The 24,735-nt window shown below is 41.9% G+C and overlaps 1 protein-coding gene across 1 annotated transcript in view; it reads right to left on the bottom strand.

Annotated features, from left to right (window-relative positions):
- LOC106600499 (excitatory amino acid transporter 5) overlaps positions 1–24,735 on the bottom strand; it is a 99,093-nt gene that overhangs the window by 27,957 nt on the left and 46,401 nt on the right. The window contains exons 3-7 of the mRNA XM_014191899.2: positions 15,870–16,085; positions 6,674–6,716; positions 5,450–5,684; positions 4,946–5,045; positions 3,560–3,793 (exon numbers count right to left, since the gene is read on the bottom strand). Coding sequence (XP_014047374.1) covers positions 3,560–3,793; positions 4,946–5,045; positions 5,450–5,684; positions 6,674–6,716; positions 15,870–16,085 — 828 coding nt within the window. The remainder of the gene's footprint in view (positions 1–3,559; positions 3,794–4,945; positions 5,046–5,449; positions 5,685–6,673; positions 6,717–15,869; positions 16,086–24,735) is intronic.

The raw sequence follows: 24,735 nt of genomic DNA, 5'->3' as shown, positions 1-24,735 counted from the left end.
GCCACAAATGTGCATGTGTCTGCTCAAACGGTCAGAAACAGACTCCATGAGGGTGGTATGAGGGCCCGACGTCCACAGGTGGGGGTTGTGCTTACAGCCCAACACCGTGCAGGACGTTTGGCATTTGCCAGAGAACACCAAGATTGGCAAATTCACCACTGGTGCCCTGTGCTCTTCACAGATGAAAGCAGGTTCACACTGAGCACATGTGACAGACGTGACAGTCTGGAGACGCCGTGGAGAATGTTCTGCTGCCTGCAACATCCTCCAGCATGACCGGTTTGGCGGTGGGTCAGTCATGGTGTGGGGTGGCATTTCTTTGGGGGGCCGCACAGCCCTCCATGTGCTCGCCAGAGGTAGCCTGACTGCCATTAGGTACCGAGATGAGATCCTCAGACCCCTTGTGAGACCATATGCTGGTGCGGTTGGCCCTGGGTTCCTCCTAATGCAAGACAATGCTAGACCTCATGTGGCTAGAGTGTGTCAGCAGTTCTTGCAAGAGGAAGGCATTGATGCTATGGACTGGCCCGTCCGTTCCCCAGACCTGAATCCAATTGAGCACATCTGGGACATCATGTCTCGCTCCATCCACCAACGCCACGTTGCACCACAGACTGTCCAGGAGTTGGCGGATGCTTTAGTCCAGATCTGGGAGTAGATCCCTCAGGAGACCATCCGCCACCTCATCAGGAGCATGCCCAGGCGTTGTAGGGAGGTCATACAGGCACGTGGAGGCCACACACACAACTGAGCCTCATTTTGACTTGTTTTAAGGACATTACATCAAAGTCTGATCAGCCTGTAGTTTGGTTTTCCACTTTAATTTTGAGTGTGACTCCAAATCCAGACCTCCATGGGTTGATAAATTGGATTTCCATTGATTATTTTTGTTTGATTTTGTTGTCAGCACATTCAACTATGTAAAGAAAAAAGTATGTAATAAGATTATTTCATTCATTCAGATCTAGGATGTGTTATTTTAGTGTTCCCTTTATTTTTTTGAGCAGTGTATATATATTTTTTTTGTACTGGCCCCCTGTGGGAATCGAACCCACAACCCTGGTGTTGCACACACCATGCTCTACCAACTGAGCCACAGGGAAGGCCGTGAGGTGTTTGTTTGCGCTGTTCTGTGAAGGGAGTAGTTCTCAGCGTTGTACCAGCTCTTCAGTTTCTTGGCAATTACTCGCATGGAATAGCCTTCATTTCTCAGAACAAGAATAGACTGAAGAGTTTCAGAAGAAAGTTCTTTGTTTCTGGCCATTTTGAGCCTGTAATCGAACCCACAAATGCTGATGCTGAAGATACTCAACTAGTCTAAAGAAGGCCACTTTATTGCTTCTTTAATCAGAACAACAGTTTTCAGCTGTGCTAACATAATTGCAAAAGGGTTTTCTAATGATCAATTAGCCTTTTAAAATGATAAACTTGGATTAGCTAACACAACGTGCCATTGGAACACAGGAGTGATGGTTGCTGATAATGGGCCTCTGTACGCCTATGTAGATATTCCATAAAAAATCTGCCGTTTCCAGCTACAATAGTCATTTACAACATTAACAATGTCTACACTGTATTTCTGATCAATTTGATGTTTTTTAACAAAAAATGTGCTTTTCTTTTAAAAACAAGTACATTTCTTAGTGACCCCACTTTTGAACGGTAGTGTACATTTTATGGACACAGTCTGTTCTACAATAGTTATATTTTGTTTGTTTTTACTCCTGTCCTTCCTCTATCCTCAACCTCTCCTATATATTTATGATGTCCATCCGTTTTGATTACTATTTGTCATATCTTTCAAACTGTGTTCTTTCAAAACAAGTTCTTAACCTATATACATTTTGCGGGCACGGTATGTTTTACATTAATTATCTTGTTATTAGTCCCAACCTTCAGCGCCATTCAATCCCTCCCATCTATCTCTTAACACCATCCATTTTGGATTTCTATCTGCCATATATTTTTCAACTGTGCTGTGATGTTTCACCAAAGTTCTGAACCTTTCTATTCTCATTGTTTCTACAGATTGTAAAATTGAAAATACTTTTTTTGTTGCTAAAAGTATTATTATATTATTGATCGATTGACTATGACTTTTCAAATCGCCCAGTAGTGCTATCTGCAGGGTTAGCTCCAGGTAAATATTGCAATTCTTCAGCCATTCCTGGACCTGTGACCAAAAACAAGCTACAGCACATATGGACAGTACCAAACAAATGATCTAATGATTCTGCCCTTTCGCAGCAAAATCTGCAGAGCTGGGAAGGTTGTATCCCCCATATAAATAATGTTCTATTGGTTGCAAGAATTCTGTACAATAATTTAAATTGAAAAATGTTACGTTTTGAATCCGGCATCATTTTGCGTATCATTTCATAAACCATGTGCCATGGAATCGGTATGTCAAAAATCTCTTCCCAACTATTTTGCAATCTATATGGCACGGCTGTCAATTTTTGGGTCCTTAAATGAAACCGGTATACTTTTTTATTTATCACAATTTTCTTTAACCAATTACTGTATGGTCTTTAATGCAAGGCCGACAGACAAGTTCCTTACTTTTTCCCCCTGAATAAAGGGAAAAATTCCTTTCTTGAACATAGGGTGAGACATTCTTACTAATTTGCTAGAGAACCAGTTCGGATTTAAGTATAACTTTTGTATGACTGAAGCCTTTGGTGAGGGGTCTAATGCTTTAAAATGTAATAATTTCTGCCTTACGAATTCATATTCAATGCCTCGCAAAGAAAGGCACCTATTGGTAGATGATTAAAAATAAAAGCAGAAATTGAATACATTCACATTTGAGGGGAACGGCACCTCCGTACCTTCCGGCTCTGATCAGTCCCTACACCCAAAGAAGGGCACTGCGTTCATCCACCTCCGGCCTGCTCGCCTCCCTACCTCTGCGGAAGCACAGTTCCCGCTCAGCCCAGTCAAAACTGTTTGCTGCTCTGGCACCCCAATGGTGGAACAAGCTCCCTCACGACGCCAGGACAGCGGAGTCAATCACCACCTTCTGGAGACACCTGAAACCCCACCTCTTTAAGGAATACCTAGGATAGGATAAAGTAATCCTTCTAACCCCCCCCCCCAAAAAAAGATATAGATGTACTATTGTAAAGTGGTTGTTCCACTGGATATCATAAGGTGAATGCACCAATTTGTCAGTCGCTCTGGATAAGAGCGTCTGCTAAATGACGTAAATGTAAATGTAAATGTAGGGTTAGTGTTATGGCTAGGGTTGTGGCTGGAGCTAGGGTTAGGGTTGTAGGGTTATGGCTAGGGTTATGACTAGGGTTAGTGTTATGGCTAGGGTTGTGGCTGGAGCTAGGGTTATGGTTATAGGGTTATGGCTAGGGTTATGACTAGGGTTAGTGTTATGGCTAGGGTTGTGGCTGGAGCTAGGGTTAGGGTTATGTCTAGGGTTAGTATTATGTCTAGGGTTAGGGTTACAGCTAGGACTGTGACTGGAGCTAGGGTTAGCTTTGAGCCGGTGTGTGGATATGAAGCTAGGGTTAGGGTTAGGGTCAGTGTTATGGTTGTTGTTGTTTACCTGGAGGAGGTTGCCAGGGAGATAAGCAGGGCCTGCAGGATGCCCCTGATGTAGACGATGGGACTCTTCTTGGTGATGAAGAAGTACATGGCTGGTAGGATGAAGAGACCGTGCAGCACCAGCCCCATCACCACGGTGATAGCGTAGAACCCCAACTTCTTCCCCATGGCCGACGGGTCATCCATCTCCAGGATCTTACCGGCGACCAGGAACACAATGCCGAAAGGAAAGTACCTGCGGTGGACCAGGAAGTTAAGAGTTGTTTACATTGTAGATTCTCATTGTAGGTAATTTTGTTTTACCCAAACAGGCTAGTTTTTTAACAGAGCCGACTCTAGCCTTTTGGGGGCCCTAAGCGAGATTTGGTTGGCCCTGCTCTTGACGGTGGAGAGAAACATTTTGGTTTTTAAGTTACTTTCCTGCAATTCTACACATTTGGGGTGTACAGAAAATGTGGCAGTTTTAAAGCAAGATTTCTGCAGTTCTACACATTTTGCTATGTGGCGGAGAGACATTTTGTGAGAATACTCCTGGTTATGTTATAAAACATGTCAGGCAATTCTATTTATTTTGCCATGGGGCAGAGATAATTTTTTTCGACCCATTTTGCCATGCGTTGAAGATATATATTTTTTACACCTTTGCCATTACTTATGCTATGTTAATGATGTCTGAGTGAGAGTGACAAACCAAATAAATGGGGCCCCCCTGGAGGTCAGGGCCCCTGGGCACGTGCCCTCTGTGCCTGGTCGGTGGTCAGCCATGATTACTACAAGTTTAGATAGCTGGCTAGACTTAACTTACCTATTGTCACGTCCTTAACAGTATAAGGGGTTGTTTGTTATTGTAGTTTGGTCAGGGCATGGCAGGGGGTGTTTGTTTAGTGTGTTTTGGGGTTTTTGGTTTATTTTCTATATTTTCTATTTCTATGTGTTTATCTAGTTTTTCTATTTCTATGTTGGGTTTTGGTAGGACCTCCAAGTAGCGGCAGCTGGTTGTCGTTGCCTCTAATTGGAGGCCATATTTAAGTGGGTTAGTTTTCTCTTGTGTTTGTGGGTGGTTGTTTCCTGTTTAGTCTGTGCACCTTACGGGACTGTTTTCGTCGTTTGTTTTGTGTAAGTGTTTTGTTTTCCTTCTAATAAAAGAAGATGTTCAATATACCCGCTGTAGTTTGGTCTACCTACAACGATGCTTGTTACACCTATATATATTTTTAAAGCTGACATGGCTAATTGAGTGACTGTCAGTGACTGACATAACAAGAGAAAAATTGCTGCAACCAAATGTTGATCTTGCACCTCGTGCATTCTACTATTCTAACTCTCAACAGTAAGTTGAGACCCCAACTCAGTTCCTTGTTTTTTGTGAAGGGCCTCTAGCTCTTACCAGATCACTATGGCGACAATCTTTAGGACAGCCTCGTTCAGACTCTGACAGAAGTTGACCAAGGCGCTGCCATTAGGCCCCATTCTTCCCAGCATGATACCTGGAGAGACCACCAACAACAACAACAACACATGGTGTTAGACTGAGACAACATGGACACCATACCGTGGGCCTGATTGATTTGCTAATAGTTTGTGCTTTAACTATAGGGAATTGATAAACATTGAGGAGAGAACTAAAGTGTAAAGTGAAGTGAAGTTTAACTAGATGAAGGGCAGTGATAGTAGTAGTGATAGTGTGATAGTGTCGATGATGTCACTCAAACATAATGACACTACAAGGCAGTGTGCCTTAGGGGGTTTGTGTGTGGGTGTGTGTCTGTGTGTTTGTGTGTGTGCATGCATGCATGCACGTCGGTTTGTGCATTTGTTAGTGGAACTGTCCCTCACCCATAATGACATCACAGGGGGGTTAGGGTTAGAGGTCAGTGATGACGTCACTCACCCATGGTGGCGGAAAAGATGACAATCCCCAGGACGTTCATGCCATCGCTGGTCCCGGGCAGTGTGCGCATCTGGATGTCTGGCGGAGGTGTCAAGTCTAGGGAGAAGTTCTGTATGTCGATGCCGTTGTCGTCCTGGACACCGTAGATATAGACCCTCCGGGTGGTGCTCTCCATCAGGGAGGCTGCCACCGTGGGTGGGGGGGCCTTCATGATGGGGATACTCCTGGTACGGTACTAATAAGACCAGATGTATACATGAATATCATATTAAAGTATTCAACATATACTGTATAAAGCTCTGTCAGGGCAGCTGCCACTTTGGGCAGGGGGGGGCTTCATTATGAGAATACTCCTGGTACGTTACTAAATTAACAAGACCAGATATATACTGAGTGTACAAAACACCTTCCAAATATCAGAACAGCCTCAATTCATTGGGGCATGGACTCTACAAGGTGTCGAAAACGTTCCACAGGGATGCTGGCCCATGTTGACTTCAATGCTTCTCACAGATGTGTCAAGTTGGCTGGATGTCCTTGGGTGATGGACCATTCTTGAAACATACGGGAAACTGCTGAGCGTGAAAAACCCACCAGCGTTGCAGTTCTTGACACAAAAAAGTGCGCCTGGCACCTACTACCGTACCCTTTTCAAAGGCACTTACTTAAAACTTTCGTCTTGCCCATTCACCCTCTGAATGGTACACATAAACAATCAATGCCTCAATTGTCTCAAGGCTTAAAAATCCTTCTTTAACCCGTCTCCTCCCCTTCATCTACACTAATTGAAGTGGATTTAACAAGTGTCATCAATAAGGGATCATAGCTTTCACCTAAATTCACCTGGTCAGTCTATGTCATGGAAAGATCGTTCATAATGTTTTGTACACTCAGTGTATATACAGTATATATACAGTATATACATTAATGTCATATTGAAGTATCTAACATGTTATGTGTAGCTAGATATACAAGCTAAGCATGATGATGGTACGTGTGTGAAAAAGAGTCGGAATTAGTTAAATATACTGTACTGAATGCAATCCGGTCAACGGTCACCCATAATTTGGTGAATTTGTATTTCAAACACACAGACTTCCATTTAAATAATCTCATATCATCGGCATTTCATGCTTTGGCACTCCTCCTAAAACTCTTTAGGAAACTAAAATGGAAACGCCTACATTTCTACTATATACAGTATGATAATGTCATACTGCTCACCTGTTGGAAAGTTGCTTGGACCAAGTTTGCTGGGAACATGTTTCTGGAAGGGAAGAATATAGAAAAGTGTTAAACTCTGTAGCCGGCAGACAGGTTTCAGAAATTAAATTGTTGAAATAAATGAAAAAGCATGATTCACAATTTTTCAATCAAACTTTTTAATGCAAAGTTCAAATCTGTTATGTGACTAGACTTTCCAATAACAAACATGGAAGCACAGAATGTTCCAAATGAGGAGTCAGAGAATTTGACCGCATCCAAAAGCTTTACACTTTATTTATAACCTTTTTTGGTACACCACTTGTCTCTTTCACATCATCTTGTGGATAACCAGAAACGATTTACACAATGTGTACAGTAATAGCATTTTCAGTAGAACGCATAGTAGTAGCAATGCCAAGAATGTCTAAAGCGTTCATCAAGGAAAAGGGTGGCTACTTTGAAGAATCTAAAATCTAAAATGTATTTTGATTTGTTTAACACTTTTTTGGTTTCTACATGATTCCAAATGTGTTATTTCATAGTTTTGTTGTCTTCATTATTGTTCTACTAGGTGGAAACTAGTAAAAAATAAAGAAAAACCCTGTGAATGAGTAGGTGTGTCCAAACTTTTGACAGGTACTGTATACCGAAGGGTCTAGCCTGCTTGAGAATCTGCACGTCACCACTTGGTACTGTAATTACATGTGTTGTAAGATAGCTTTATGTGATTATTAAGTGGCTTATAGGACTTATGAGTTGTTTATAGCAACCACAGTCCAAGCTTTAATTTAGGTCTATCTTAGCCAGAGATGTAAAGTTAGAACCAATGCATAATGCTACGTGTATAGTGTAAATAACATTTACCAATAGACCTACTGTCACGTCCTGACCAGTAATAGGGGTTATTTGTTATTGTAGTTTGGTCAGGACGTGGCAGGGGGTATTTGTTTTATGTGGTTCGGGGTGTTTAGTGGGGTGTTTGATTTATTATTCCGGGTTTTTGGGCAATGTTCTATGTTTATGTATTTCTATGTTTAGTCTAGTCATTTGTATTTCTATGTTTAGGTAATTGGGGGTTGGACTCTCAATTGGAGGCAGGTGTTTTCTTGTTGCCTCTGATTGAGGGTCCTATAAATGTGTATGTGTTTGTGTTGGTATTTTGTGGGAGATTGTGCTTGGTATAGCTTTGTTGCCTTACCGGCCTGTTATTAGTCGTTGTGTTTTTGTTGTGTACGTGTTTGTTTTGGTTCACCTTCTTGTCCATTTAATAAAGAAGATGAGTGCACATTTCCCCGCTGCGTCTTGGTCCACTTTACCCTACGACAACCGTGACACATACTAAATGATGAATGTACAGTCAATCAAAGAGTTACTCTATAAATGAGGAATCCATTTACTCAAATCAACTAATACGATTTATTAGTCACAAATTAATTGACACTCAAACAATTACTATGTACATAAAATACATTATACATTACAGTATAAGACAGAGTAAGTGACTCTCAACTAATGAGAAATACACGTGTCTTTTGATGCAGCTTGCAAAACAAGTTCTCAGTTAAACCAAAGGAGACTCTGACCTTTTGAATGTTATGACCAGACAACAGGAATGTGCCTGATAACTGGTCAACCAAACATACAATTTTGACCCGGTCTCACTGAACATACTTAATATACAGCTCTTGAAACAATTCAAGCACAACAATTTAATTCACATAATTACATTCACAAACTCAGTCCAGTTTTAATTACTTTCAGCCTTGGAAGGCACCAGGAGACAAATGGAATCTCCTGCACTTTGCGGGAATGTCCCTCCCAGGGCTGGAGGTGCGAGCTCAGGATGAGCGTTGCTATTTGAAATGCAAACATCTGGCCAGTGCTAGAGGCATCACTACAGTTCGATTCCAGGCTGTATCACAACCGGCCGTGATTGGGAGTCCCATAGGGCAGCGCACAATTGGCCCAGCATCGTCCAGGTTCGGGTTTGGCCGTGGTAGGCCGTCATTGTAAATAAGAATTTGTTCTTAACTGACTTGCCTAGTTAAATAATGGTTCAATAAACATTTTAAAAAATATGTATACAGTGCAATAATAAACAACATGCTCGCTAAACATTTGTAAAATTCACTGTATAAATATAATGTGATTAATTTGTTGATTGATGGTTTTAAGAAAAAAAACAAAAATGATTATTTAAAATAAAAATACTGATATAGAGTATTGAAGTGCAGTATATTTAATCACGAGGTCACACCTGTAAACTGTGTAGGTGACCAATAAATTGGATTTGAATTATAGTAGATTCCATTACTAAGTCATCCATTTCGGTCCTCTATGAGAGTCAAGCATGCCAATAAACCACTCTGGTAATCAAACACAGTGTGGATCAGAACGAAACACTGACCTCAATGCCACTAATTACACCTGCACCATTACACACGTTCATACACACATCACATTAAACACACACACACAAGCGTACGGCCATAAGCACACACATACTTGGACATGCAGACGCACGCATGCACCTCGCACAAACATGCACAAAAACAGGCGCACAGACATAAGCACATATATATACACTGGCATGATAGATGAAGGCAGGGAGGGAGGGAGGCTCTAAAGCTTTAGGGTAAATCCTGAGCACAGCTGTCCTCTGGGATAAAAAAAACCACACAGCAACAACAAGGACAGGCAGGATCCCTCCTCCTGGCCTCACGTACATGTGCCATAGCTGCTGCCTAGGTAGATACCAGGGTTGGGGTCAATTACAATTCCACATGTTCCTTATTGAAAAGCATTAAAGTGAATTGGAACTGGAATTTCAGTGTACTTCTAGAATTTAAATGGAATTGACTTCAACCCTGGTATAGATACACAGGTCATTTTCCCACGCATTTTCAAAATGTCACAGTGCTTAGCACTCACTTTTCATTTTAAGTTGAAAAAAAAACATCAATAATTGCGCAGTTACCCTCTGCATCAGTTCCCTATGTTTAACAGCATGTAACAGGCTAATGCACATGCTCAGCTCTAATCAAAATACACCTGAATGAGTACCACCTATACTTACACAATGACAATAAAAGATAGTCATTGTTCCTTAATCTGTTATACTTAATAGTAATAATGTAGTAATAAAGTGTCATTGTCTGTGTAGAGTTTCTCACATGAGGACTCTGTGTGTAGGTAAGGGCCACAGAATCCCTGTCTGGCTTAACATACACTTTTTCACATCATAAATCTGATTACCTGTTACAATTTTTGATGCAGGACAGCACATGACAAGGTTGGTGTTCAGTGCTAACAAAAAAATATACACGTTTGTGAACAAACACGTATGCCAACTTACTGTCTTTTTATTTATTACGATTACTATAACATATGGTAAATGTTTAAATCATTAATACTAAGCGATAATAAAGCAATAATAAAGTGCAATTGTCTGTGTAGTAAAGCCTCCCTACGAGAGGTCCCTGTGTGTAGGTAAGGGCCATAGGCCTGTGACTGGGAGATGTGTAGGGCCATAGGCCTGTGACTGGGAGCTGTGTAGGGCCGTAGGCCTGTGACTGGGAGCTGTGTAGGGCCGTAGGCCTGTGACTGGGAGCTGTGTAGGGCCATAGGCCTGTGACTGGGAGCTGTGTAGGGCCGTAGGCCTGTGACTGGGAGCTGTGTAGGGCCGTAGGCCTGTGACTGGGAGCTGTGTAGGGCCGTAGGCCTGTGACTGGGAGCTGTGTAGGGCCGTAGGCCTGTGACTGGGAGCTGTGTAGGGCCATAGGCCTGTGACTGGGAGCTGTGTAGGGCCATAGGCCTGTGACTGGGAGATGTGTAGGGCCATAGGCCTGTGACTGGGAGCTGTGTAGGGCCGTAGGCCTGTGACTGGGAGCTGTGTAGGGCCATAGGCCTGTGACTGGGAGATGTGTAGGGCCGTAGGCCTGTGACTGGGAGCTTCGTAGGGCCATAGGCCTGTGACTGGGTGACTAAGTGCTTGTGACAGTGGCCCACTGACCGGCTGTTATGGTGATACACACTGTGATGCTCTGAGCCAGTCTAGCGTGTCCCTGTGTCTAACCATAACCCTTACCCCACCCTCCATCCCTCACCTGGTTAATTAGCTTAGCTGTGACCCACTGACAGAGGAGGCATTAGGCTTTGCATCCTGTTTGTGTTCGTGTCACTGAAACACACATGCACGCACACACACACACTCTGTGAGGCTGAGACGGCACATGACACTGCACACATGGTTAACCACCAGGGTGGCTGGGTGAGAGACAACCAAGCGCTGGAGATTTGCATGCACAGTAGATCAGAGTATGTACCACATTTTTTTTATACCACGATGCTGGATGCAAATTTCCTCAGAACAAAAACAGTAACAAACCCACCTGGGGGCAGCCAGTGGCGCAGTTTTGCCTATCGCGAATCTTAGCTTTAAAAGAGCAGTTATATTGTCAATTAAGCAGTTCATAGCTTAACATTTTCCAAATATATCAGGGCCTTATATCTCTGGCACAGTTGAATTAAACAGTTCAAAACTCTCACCGGAGAAATGTGAAAAGGACAGGTCTGGATCAAATGTTGTCTTGGGAAGCTACAGTACCAAATGATTTATCCTCTCTGCAGTGATGGTGAACAGAGGTTGAACCAGAGACATTATATGTTTTCTATACACATGACTGGGTTGAACTGAGGCGACAGAGGTGGTCATACAGTTGAAGTTGGAAGTTTACATACACCTTAGCCAAATACATTTAAATTCAGTATTTCACAATTCCTGACATTTAATCCTAGTAAAAATTCCATGTCTTAGGTCAGTTAGGATCACCACTTTATTTTAAGAATGTGAAATGTCAGAATAATAGTAGAGAAAATGATTTATTTCAGCTTTTATTTCTTTCATCACATTCCCAGTGGGTCAGAAGTTTTCATACACTCAATTAGTATTTGGTAGCTTTGCCTTTAAATTATGTAACTTGGGTCAAACGTTTCAGGTAGCCTTCCACAAGCTTCTCACAATAAGTTGGGTGAATTTTGGCCTATTCCTCCTGACAGAGCTGGTGTAACTTTGTCAGGTTTGTAGGCCTCCTTGCTCGCACCCGCATTTTCAGTTCTGCCCACACATTTTCTATAGGATTGAGGTCAGGGCTTTGTGATGGCCACTCCAATACCTTGACTTTGTTGTCCTTAAGCCATTTTGCCACAACTTTGGAAGTATGCTTGGGGTCATTGTCCATTTGGAAGACCCATTTGCGACCAAGCTTTAACTTCCTGACTGATGTCTTGAGATGTTGCTTCAATATATCCACATAATTTTCTTCTTCATGATGCCATCTATTTTGTGAAGTGAACCACGTCCCTCTTGCAGCAAAGCACCCCCACAACATGATGCTGCCACCCCCGTGCTTCACGGTTGGGATGGTGTTCTTCGGCTTGCAAGCCTCCCCCTTTTTCCTCCAAACATAACGATGGTCATTATGGCCAAACAGTTCTATTTTTGTTTCATCAGACCAGAGGACATTTCTCCAAGAAGTACAATCTTTGTCCCCATGTGCAGTTGCAAACCGTAGTCTGGCTTTTTTTTATGGTGGTTTTGGAGCAGTGGCTTCTTCCTTGCTGAGCGGCCTTTCAGGTTATTTTTTATTACATTTTTTTATTTCACCTTTATTTAACCAGGTAGGCTAGTTGAGAACATGCTCTCATTTGCAACTGCGACCTGGCCAAGATAAAGCAAAGCAGTTCAACACATACAACAACACAGAATTACACATGGAATATACAAACATACAATCAATAATACAGTAGAAATGTCTATATACAGAATGTGCAAATGAGGTAGGATAAGGGAGGTAAGGCAATAAATAGGCCATGGTGGCAAAGTAATTACAATATAGCAATTAAACACTGGAATGGTAGAATGTGTAGAAGATGAATGTTCAAGAAGAGATATTGGGGTGCAAAGGAGCAAGATAAATAAATAAATACAGTATGGGGATGAGGTAGATTGGATGGGCTATTTACAGATGGGCTATGTACAGGTGCAGTGATCAGTGAGCTGCTCTGACAGCTGGTGCTTAAAGCTAGTGAGGGAGGCTTTAGTGATTTTTGCAGTTATGGCGATATAAGACTCATTTTACTGTGAATATAGATACTTTTGTACCTGTTTCCTCCAGCATCTTCACAGGGTCCTTTGCTGTTGTTCTGGGATTTATTTGCACTTTTCGCACCAAAGTACGTTCATCTCTAGGTGACAGAACACGTCTTCTTCCTGAGCAGTATGACGGCTGCGTGGTCCCATGGTGTTTATACTTGCATACTATTGTTTGTACAGATGACCCACTGGAATTGTGATACAGTGAATTATAAGTGAAATAATCTATCTGTAAACAATTGTTGGAAAAATGACTTGTGTCATGTGCCAAGTAGATGTCCTAACCGACTTACCAAAGCTATAGTTTATTAACAAGAAATTTGCGAAGTGGTTGAAAAACGAGTTTTAATGACTCCAACCTAAGTGTGTAAACTTCTGACTTCAACTGTATGTAGGACACAATAATGATCCATTAGCTGGAGCTTTGACACGGTGGCATTGGATGGAAAGAGAACAAACAAAGAGAATAAAAATGCTGTTTTTTTAATGATTTTTAATAAAGCATCAAAGATGCACTCTCGAACTTTTGCATAATTTCAGCCAGTAGTTTTGAAAGTGGTGTTCACGAGCCAAAAGTGGTCCCCATTTTCTGTGCACTACGTCATCAAATTGTGTAATAGCGTCATCCATTTAGAAATATTTGTTACGTCCTTAAATTTTTTATAAAAAAATGTGGATGATATGTTACGAATCCAGTTAGCGCTATATCTTATACATTTCTTGTGCTTAAGATCTTGGAGTGCATAAGGCATGTTGAGGGCCATGGATATTTGCTAAAATGGCACCCTATTCATAGGTTGCCATTTTGGATGCAACCAATGGTAATTATATTCCAAGGCTCTGCTGAGGATTGTTGTTGTTAACTGATGAGGTGAAGCTAAGAGCTGGAAGCCCCTTTGCTGTCTGCTATAGTGGGGGAAAAAAGTATTTGATCCCCTGCCGATTTTGTACGTTTGCCCACTGATAAAGAAAGGATCAGCCTATAATTTTAATGGTAGGTTTATTTGAACAGTGAGAGACAGAATAACAACAAAAATATCCAGAAAAACGCATGTCAAAAATGTTATAAATTGATTTGCATTTTAATGAGGGAAATAAGTATTTGACCCCCTCTCAATCAGAAAGATTTCTGGCTCCCAGGTGTCTTTTATACAGGTAATGAGATCTGAGATTAGGAGCACACTCTTAAAGGGAGTGCTCCTAATCTCAGCTTGTTACCTGTATAAAAGACACCTGTCCACAGAAGCAATCAATCAATCAGATTCCAAACTCTCCACCCTGGCCAAGACCAAAGAGCTCTCCAAGGATGTCAGGGACAAGATTGTAGACCTACACAAGGCTGAAATGGGCTACAAGTCCATCGCCAAGCAGCTTGGTGAGAAGGTGACAACAGTTGGTGCGATTATTCGCAAATGGAAGAAACACAAAAGAACTGTCAATCTCCCTCGGCCTGGGGCTCCATGCAAGATCTCACCTCGTGGAGTTGCAATGATCATGAGAACGGTGAGGAATCAGCCCAAAACTACACGGGAGGATCTTGTCAATGATCTCAAGGCAGCTGGGACCATAGTCACCAAGAAAACAATTGGTAGCACACTACGCCGTGAAGGACTGAAATCCTGCAGCGCCCGCAAGGTCCCCCTGCTCAAGAAAACACATATACATGCCCATCTGAAGTTTGCCAATGAACATCTGAATGATTCAGAGGACAACTGGGGGAAAGTGTTGTGGTCAGATGAGACCAAAATGGAGCTCTTTGGCATCAACTCAACTCGCTGTGTTTGGAGGAGTAGGAATGCTGCCTATGACCCCAAGAATACCATCCCCACCGTCAAACATGGAGGTGGAAACATTATGCTTTGGGGGTGTTTTTCTGCTAAGGGGACAGGACAACTTCACTGCATCAAAGGGACGATGGACGGGGCCATGTACCGTCAAATCTTGGGTGAGAACCTCCTTCCCTCAGCCAGGGCATTGAAAATGGGTGGTGGATGGGTATTCCAGCATGACAATGACCCAAAACACACGGCCAAGGCAACAAAGGAGTGGCTCAAGAAGAAGCACATTAAGGTCCTGGAGTGGCCTAGCCAGTCTCCAGACCTTAATCCCATAGAAAATCTGTGGAGGGAGCTGAAGGTTCGAGTTGCCAAACGTCAGCCTCGAAACCTTAATGACTTGGAGAAGATCTGCAAGGAGGAGTGGAACAAAATCCCTCCTGAGATGTGTGCAAACCTGGTGGCCAACTACAAGAAACGTCTGACCTCTGTGATTGCCAACAAGGATTTTGCCACAAAGTACTAAGTCATGTTTTGCAGAGGAGTCAAATACTTATTTCCCCCATTAAAATGCAAATAATTGTATAACATTTTTGACATGCGTTTTTCTGGATTTTTTTGTTGTTATTCTGTCTCTCACTGTTCAAATAAACCTACCATTAAAATTATAGACTGATCATTTCTTTGTAAGTGGGCAAACGAACAAAATCAGCAGGGGATCAAATACTTTTTTCCCCACTGTACAATCTCCACACGGAACGCACACACACATATGCACACATGCACGCACACACTCATGGACACACGCATGTCTTACTGGTTTTATCATTTGTCATTTATCATATCAAATCATTTTTCTAAAGCCTGCCTCAAACAAATTCTGATGAAGGGGAGGTATCTTACTGAGTGAGGTCTAGAGGGTCTTGGGAATCTGCAGTTGCCAGGTTACTGTGTAAAACCCTTCTATGAAATGTTGCTTTTATAAAAGTCACTATGTAAATACATTTGATTTATTGAACAGCAAAACCTTTAGCATGTCAACAGTCACAGAGTACAGAGGCTTGAAGAGGAACTAACAAAGTAATAGCAATATTCCTGTCTAGAATATGTTTTGCACTGGGGAAACAAATGTTTATTGTAAACGTGACAAATAAAACCCCTCAACATTGGAATCCTTGAACAATTGAACCTTCGCTGTAGGCTGATTTTAGAATGATTCAATTCAGTAGGACACGCAACAACAAAGGTCAAAGGTCAATGTAATGATCTTCTTCCTGTCTCTTACCGAATCAAATCAAGCAGGGCATCAGCGGAGCTCATGATTGGCTTGCCGCTGTCCTCGTTGTCCTCCTTCTGGGCGGCGCCCCCTGGGTGGATAATGGTAACCATGAGGATGCCCACCACCACCGCCACAAAGGTGGTCCACAGGTAGTAGGAGACTGTCATGATGCCCAGGCGGCTGGAACACTTGGCATCCAAGGCTGCTAGCCCTGACATCAAACTGGAGAGAGAGAGAGAAGAGAAAAATAATGGTTAGGAAGTGAAAGAGCCAGGCAGATCATCACAGAGAGAGAAGACAGTGTCATGACGTTGGCCTGTGGGTAAGGTTTATGACCCCCCCCCCATAAATACCTTTCTCCCTTCCCCTCTCTGACCCTACTGAAGGACTTGAATAGCCTGTGTTAAATATAGAGAGTCTGGGAACATCAAACAAATGGGGAAAAGGAACCATATTTTGGTAATAAAACCAGTTGGAAATATGCTTTGGAACGTAATGAGTTTGGATTTCATTTCAGTTGTCATCTGAGACATTATGACTGATGACAGGACGACATAAACTGTACCTGGGAAAGTATCCACCCTCTAGTTATCAGAGTCACATGTAATTGTTATGCAATTGAAATGTTTGATATTGAAATTGTTTGTTAGGAGATTAAATGTAATTTTAGCTTCCAAATGAGAGAATTGGGTTTTCATAAGGAAAGTGCCCTGCTTGATCAGTGGCCCAACCCTGTGAAGAGACAGGGGTTATAAACGATGAAACACCTCCCTCCCCCTCTCCACTATATAAGCCTTTGACGAATAGATAACCAGGTTGTTCCAGCACGTGAGGTCTGCAGCCTCTACGTTAGAAGGACACACATGTCAAGTACAGAACTAAGCCAACCTCGGCGTGAGCTTTGGTGGCGAATGGTATGAACTTTGAGCTTATTCACTACAGAAGTGATACTTCCTAGCCGTTGAGTTAGGAGCGGCCACTGTAGACGGGGGCTAGGAAAGGACGGACGACGGATCCAGTCTAACAGACAGACGAAGATACCACCACGTATCCAATTTACCACCAGAGACATTCTTGCGAGGACAGGAAGGTCTGTTGGCCAACCCGGCCAGCATCTACGACCAATCTACCGAAGCGCAGCTCAGAGTAAATATTTATTGCATTTTCCTTTTCCAAATGGGCGGTAATTTAGAATGCATAAGATAATGTATTTACGATAGCATAGCTGCTGTTTCTGTGTTCCTAAATCTTCCCGCTCTTTCATTCAAGCCCAACCCCCTTTCCTTTGTGTAACCAGCTTTCATACAGGTTCCGTTCACCAGGGGTGAATTCTGTATGACATCATTGTATTCTGTGTATTTGTAATTCTGTGTGATTAGTTAGGTATTTAGTAAATAAATAATTAAACCCAATTTTGTATTGCTGATTCAACTTGTTAGCCAGGGTTCATGAAGATAGCCAAGAATTTACAACTTTCATTATGAGACTGAAAATAAGATAAGGGTTAATATTGACTGCTATCGATGTAAAATATTACTAAGTATTTTAAGAGTTTATTCAGAAGATAACAGCTCTATAAACGTTCTTCCGTGGTGCCCCGACTTTCTAGTTAATTACATTTACATGATTAGCTTAATCAGGTAATATTAATTACAGAAAAATCCTTTTATAAGTTAGCATGTCATATCACTTAATCCGGCATAGCCAAAGACACGACAACAGAGAGAAACAGAATGGTTAGGGGGCACTTGGTAGACAAACACCCCACGTCTTACTGGACAGAGGACCACCCAGAGACCCCATACCAGACCACCAAGGAGCCCCAAGCCCCCTCAATTCCACACCAGACCCAGCGCACCCCACAGGCCCTACCCACCACCAGAGCATCACCACTTCCATCGGCACAGCCAGACTGGACCGGGCCCAGCCTACTACCCCACACCAGGGGCCCAACAGCAGGACCAGCGCAGCTATGCTGAGGCCCTCAGAGGAAAGGAGAACTCTGTAGGATTGAGTGAGTGTCACGCCCTGACCTGAGAGCGCCGTTTTTCTCTGTTTAGTTAGGTCAGGGTGTGATATGGGGTGGGCATTCTATGTGTTTTATTTCTATGTTTTGGCCTGGTATGGTTTCCAATCAGAGGCAGCTGTCTAGCATTGTCTCTGATTGGGAGCCACACTTAGGCAGCCTTTTCCCACCTGGGTTTTTGTGGGTAGTTGTTTTCCGTTTAGTTGTCTGTTGCCTGACTGAACTGTTTGCTTTCATTTTTTGTTTCTTTGTTTAGGTGCTTCATTGTAGTAATAAATATGAGCACTCAACACGCTGCGTTTTGGTCCACTCCTTTTGACGATCGTAACAGTGAGATTAAACAGCTCCTCCAGTATATCTGCACTAAACTCCACTCAACGCACACGCATACACTGCTGTACTAAGAGTTTACTTGTTCAATGAATAGAAAGAAGGAAAAAAGAGAACACGTTTGCTGTTATCCATTGTTTATCTCATTCCTAACAACTTAGTAGTTACTGTATTTTTTACTGCACTATTCTTTCTTAATTTGCAACGTGAAATCACTATCAGTTAGCATGTGAAACATTCAGGGCCTAAACTTGTCAACCTTTGGACTGAAGAGTTTACCACTGAAAAGATGTTGATGTCATCTGAAAGATGTTGATGTCATCATTCTGCAGGAGACATGGTGTAAGGCAAACATTGTCACTCACTGTCCCACAGGCTACAGAGAGGTAATTGTGCCATCACAGAAACACAGATCTGTCAATAGAGGTAGAGACTCTGGAGTATTGATCATTTGGCACAAACCCAAACTACAAAATCTAATTGATCCTCTCAAAATTGGTAAATATGACATATGGTTAAACTGAAAAAGTAACTTGTACTGACAGAAAAAGATGTGTTACTTTGTGCAATATATATTCCCCCCTCCCCCCTCAGAATCCCATATTACTCGGGGGAGATAATATTGAGGAGAAGTGCCATTTCCAGGCCCAGGGATATGTGCTGATCTGTGGGGACACACATGCGCTCACAGGCACACTATCTGACCTAATGACCACACGAGGGGACAGCTTTATTACAGGCCATACTGTTTCTGTCTTAATCTGCCCCATAGAAACAACAGTGACAGCACCATCAACAAAATGGAAGGGATTTGTTGCAGCTCTGTCAAAGCCTGAGTCTGAACTTTGTTAGTGGTAGGTTACGGGGGGATTCTTTGGGGAGATTCACCTATTACTCACCTCTTGGCCACAGCACAGTAGACTATATGATTACAGACATTGACCCATTCTCTCTCAGCTCATTCACCATCAAGCCACTAACACCTCCGTCTGACCACAGCCAAATTACCTTGTTCCTCAAAAGTACAGACTTGGAAACAACCACACATTCACAGCCCAGCAAGCTGTACAACTTCAGAAATTCATACAGATGGGCCCAAAACAGCACAGAAGAATACCAGAAGGCAACCAGTAACCAAAAAATCCAAACACAATAACTTTCTAGATACCACATACACTCATAGTAAAGAAGGCTTCAATCTAGTAGTAAATCATATAAACAATATTATCAGGCAAACTGCAAATGAAGCACAATTGAAATATGTTTGATACAGACTGTAAAATTATCAGGAAAAAAACTGAAATAGGTTTGATACAGATTGTAAAATTCTCAGGAAAAAAATTGGAACACTATCAAACCAAAAGCACAAAGTGCCAAATAATGGTGAATTTCACCTTTATTACTATGAGACTTTTAAAACTCTATAAGCGTACAATCAGAACCAAAAAAGCACAGCACAACAGCAAGCAGCTGACTCTAGTCCATAAACACAAACAACTTCTGTCAAAATTGGGGGAAAAAACAAGAGGAATTAGCGATACAAAATGGTGGCTTAAGGACAACCCATTTTGAAACACTCTACAACACAGCTCAAATTGATGCAAACGCAGAAAGAACAACGTCAAATTCATGAGAAGTTGAATGGATTAGAAAACGCTATAATAACAATCAAAATCCATTGGACTCCCCAATTACTGACCAGGAGCTATATTAGAAACTTCAGGCCCTCAAATTGAAAAAGCATGCGGACCTGATGGTATCCTAAATGAGATGCTCAAATTCACTAGTGCAACATTTTAATTGGCTAAAACTGTTTCATTTGATCCTGAGTGTAGGTTATTCCCCTGACATCTGTAATCAAGTACTCATAACCCCAATCTTTAAGAATGGAGACAAATTTGACCCTAACATTTACAGAGGCATTTGTGTGAACAGTAACCTGGGGAAAGCACAATGTCTTGAGTAAAAGCCAAATTGTATTTATACCAAAGCATCGCACGACCGATCATATTTACACCCTACACGACCTGATAGATAAACATGTCCACCAAATTTATGCTTACTTTGTCGACTTCCATAAAGCATTGGATTCTATTTGGCATACAGGACTGTTCTACAAAGTTATTAAAAGTGTTGTAGGTTGGTAAAACATATGACATAATTCAATCAATGGCAATACTGGCAATACATGCAGCATCAAAATTGGCAAGAAAATAACCAAATTCTTTAACCAGGGGTGGGATCTGAGGCGCTCGCTCCTCAATATTTACATCAACGAATTGGCTGCTATTCTAGGAAAATGTTCAGCCCCTGGTGTTAGTCTCCACAATTCAAATGTTAAATGCCTGCTCTTCACAGATGACCTGTGCCTGCTGTTACCCACAGCACATGGCCTACAGCAGAACCTGGACCTGCTAGAGTGGTCCTGCCAAACCTGGGCCTTGGCAGTAAACCCCAAAAAGAATGATTTTCCAGAGAAGATCCAGGTCTCAGGGACTTCGACCAGAGGTATCAATTGGTACAAAATATATCACCACAATTACTTAGGTTTAAATAGAAGCTCAACTGGACACCTAAATGAGGCAGTGAATGAACTGAGAGAGAAAGCTCGCAGGTCATTCTACGACATTAAAAAACTAATTCAAATTGAAATACCTTAAACTAATTGAATGTGTCATTGAACCAATTGCACTTTATGGCAGCAAGGTGTGGAGTCCACTTGCAAAACAAGATTTCACCCAGTGGGACAAACCCCATCGAAACCCTGTAATATTCTCCTACATCTCCAGAGGAAATATACAAACAATGCATGCAGTGCAGAATTTGGCCAATATCCACTAATAATAAAAACTAAAAAAATAACAATTAAGTTTTGGAAATATCTAAAATACAGTGATCCCCTCTCATATCATTACCAAGCTCTGCGATGCCAAACACTGGGCAAAGAAAAAAGTCCCCTAATCGAGCTGATCCTGGGGTTGAGTTCACAGACCTGTTCTACTAACACACTAAAGCCTCAGGACCAGAACATCCAATCAATCAGAATAAACCAAATTACAACACAGTCAAAACAAAACTACATTACCTATTGGGAAACACAAGTACAAAGCAAAATGCATTGCTATCTGGCACCACATCAACAGTAAACCATGGCAAACTATTTGACCACGGTTACTGTTCAAAACCTGTACAAAGTACAGACTCAGTGAGCACATTCTTGCTATTGAGAACGGTAGACACAGGAAACATGGCTCCCTGTAGAGGAAAGGCTGTGCAACCACTGCACCACAGCAGGACCAGAGACACAGCTGCATTTCCTGACAAAATGTAAAAAAATATAAAACAATCTAAAAGTGTAATTTCCCCAAATTTGAAACCCCTTATTCAAGGTTTCAGAGACCTATCTGATGAGAATAGGCTACCGTCCTGTTCGGGGAAGACGCAGAGAGCTGTAGGTTGGCAGCGCATTACATTGCTGCCTGCAATAAGATGAGGGACCGTGTCTGACAGACCAACCTGCACATGTCCTCTATGCCATTGTTATTGTTATTCTCCATTGTATGATTATTTTTTACCTTGATTATTGTTGCTACTGATTGTCCTTTTGACAATATTGATTATTATTATTTTAACTATGTTAATATTGTAAATGAATCACTCAATCTCCTAAATACACTTTGGCAACATGTATATTGTTACGTCATGCCAATAAAGCAAATTGAATAGAATTGAGAGAGCGAGAAAGAGAGAGAGAAAGAGAAAGAGAGAGACTAGCAAATCAAACTGTAGACAGTGAGTGAGCGAAAGAGAGAAAGAGAGAGAGTGCTAACGGTTGTTGAAATGGTTAGCTACCTCTTGTTCTTGTCTGAATAGTGTATTGGGACATTCATGTGAAATACACTTTTTAAAGGTCGAACGCAGCCGTTTTTATCTCAACATCAAATAATTTCTGGGTAACAATTGATTACCTTACTGTGATTGTTTTCAATTCAAAAGGTCAAAAGAAACAAGAAAGAATTTAGCTAGGACTGTCTGGGAGTAGTTTGAGTGGGGAGGGGTGAACTTAAAACTAGCTGTAATTGGCAGAGAGGTTTGGAACTCTTTCTTATTGGTCTATTAACTAATTTACCACTTGGTGATGGGACGAAACTCCATCCCACCAAAACAGGCTGAAATTTCAGTCGGCCTTTTAAAACAGCCGTAAAACATTAAGAACACTTTCCATGACATAGACTGACCAAGTGAATCCAGGTGAAAGCTATGATCCTTTATTGATGTCACATGTTAAATCCACTTCAATCAGTATACATGAAGGGGAGGAGACAGGTTAAAAAATGATTTTTAAGCTGTGAGACAATGGATTGTGTATGTGTGTCATTCAGAGGGGGATTGGGCAAGAGAAAAAATGTAAGTGCCTTTGAACGGGGTACGGTAGTAGGTGCCAGGCGCACCAGTTTGTGTCAAAACTGCAATACTGCTGGGTTTTTCACGCTCAACAGTTTCCCGTGTGTATCAAGAATGGTCCACCACCCAAAGGACATTCAGCCAACTTGACACAACTGTGGAAAGCATTTGAGTCAACATGGGCCAGCATCACTGTAGAATGCTTTCGACACCTTGTAGAGTCCATGCCTCGACAAATTGGGTCTGTTCTGAGGGCAAAGGTGTTCCTAATGTTTGCTATACTCAGTGCATGTAAAAAAAACAACAGGAAAACAAGGTTTTTAAGAAAGATTTCAGCTAATAGCATACAGTGCATACAGTGCCTTGCAAAAGTATTCATCCCCTTTGGCGTTTTTCCTATTTTGTTGCAACACAACCTGTAATTTAAATTGATTTTTATTTGTATTTCATGTAAAGGACATACACAAAATAGTCCAAATTGGTGAAGTGAAATGAAAAAAATGACTTGTTTCCAAAAATTAAAAGAAATTTAAAACGGAAAAGTGGTGCATGAATATGTATTCACCCCTTTGCTATAAAGCCCCTAAATAAGATCTGGTGCAACCAATTACCTTCAGAAGTCACACAATTAGTTAAATAAAGTCCACCTGTGTACAATGTAAGTGTCACATGATCTTAGTATATATACACCTGTTCTGAAAGGCCCCTGAGTCTGCAACACCTCTAAGCAAGCGGCCTACCAAGCAAGCGGCACCATGAAGACCAAGGAGCTCTCCAAACAGCTCAGGAACAAAGTTGTGGAGAAGTACAGATCAGGGTTGTTTTTTTTTTTAAATATCCGAAACTTTGAACATCCTACGGAGCACCATTAAATCCATTATTAAAAAATGGAAAGATTATGGCACCACAACAAACCTGTCAAGAGAGGGGCGCCCACCAAAACTCACGGACCAGGCAAGGAGGGCATTATTCAGAGAGGGAACAAAGAAACCAAAAATAACCCTGAAGGAGCTGCAAAGCTACACTGTTGTCACGCCCTGACCATAGAGAGCACTTGGTTCTCTATGGTGTAGTAGGTCAGGGCGTGACTAGGGGGTGTTCTAGTTTATCATTTCATGTTGGTGCTAATATGGTTCGCAATTAGAGGCAGCTGTTTATCGTTGCCTCTGATTGGGGATCATATTTAGGTAGCTATTTCCCCACCTGTGTTTTGTGGGATATTGTTTTTGAGTGAGTGCATGTCGCACCTCAGTACTGCATGGTCGTTTGTTTCTTGGCTTGTTTAAGTTTCACAAAAATAAAGATGTTGAACTCCAATCAAGCTGCGCCTTGGTCCGTCTCTCCACACGATCATGACAACTGCGGAGATTGGAGTATCTGTCCATAGGACCACTTTAAGCCGTACACTCCACAGAGCTGGGCTTTACGGAAGAATGGCCAGAAAAAAAGCCATTGCTTAAAGAAAAAAATAAGCAAACACATTTGGTGTTTGCCAAAAGGCATGTGGGAGATTCCCCAAACATATGGAAGAAGGTACTCTGGTCAGATTTAGCTTTTTGGCCATCAAAGAAAATGCTATGTCTGGCACAAACCCAACACCTCCCATCACCCCGAGAACAACATGCCCACAGTGAAGCATGTTGGTGGCAGCATCATGCTGTGGGGATGTTTTTCATCGGCAAGGACTTTGAATCTGGTCAGAATTGAAGGAATGATGGATGGCACTAAATACAGGGAAATTCTTCCAGAGATTTGAGACTGGGACGGAGGTTTACCTTCCAGCAGGACAATGACCCTAAGCATACTGCTAAAGCAATACTTGAGTGGTTTAAGGGGAAACATTTAAATGTCTTGGAATGGCCTAGTCAAAGCCCAGACCTCAATCCAATTGAGAATCTGTACTTAAAGATTTCTGTACACCAGCAGAACCCATCCAACTTGAAGAAGCTGGAGCAGTTTTGCCTTGAAGAATGGGCAAACATCCCAGTGGCTAGATGTGCCAAGCTAATAGAGACATACCCCAAGAGACTTGCAGCTGTAATTGCTGCAAAAGGTGGCTCTACAAATTATTGACTTTGGGGGGGTGAAAAGTTATACACGCTCAAGTTTTCA

The sequence above is a fragment of the Salmo salar genome, chromosome ssa03, assembly GCF_905237065.1.
Source record: "Salmo salar chromosome ssa03, Ssal_v3.1, whole genome shotgun sequence".
Classification (NCBI taxonomy): Eukaryota; Metazoa; Chordata; class Actinopteri; order Salmoniformes; family Salmonidae; genus Salmo; species Salmo salar.
The sequence above is the reverse complement of the archived record's forward strand: the minus strand, read 5'-3'. Positions and strand labels throughout refer to the sequence as shown.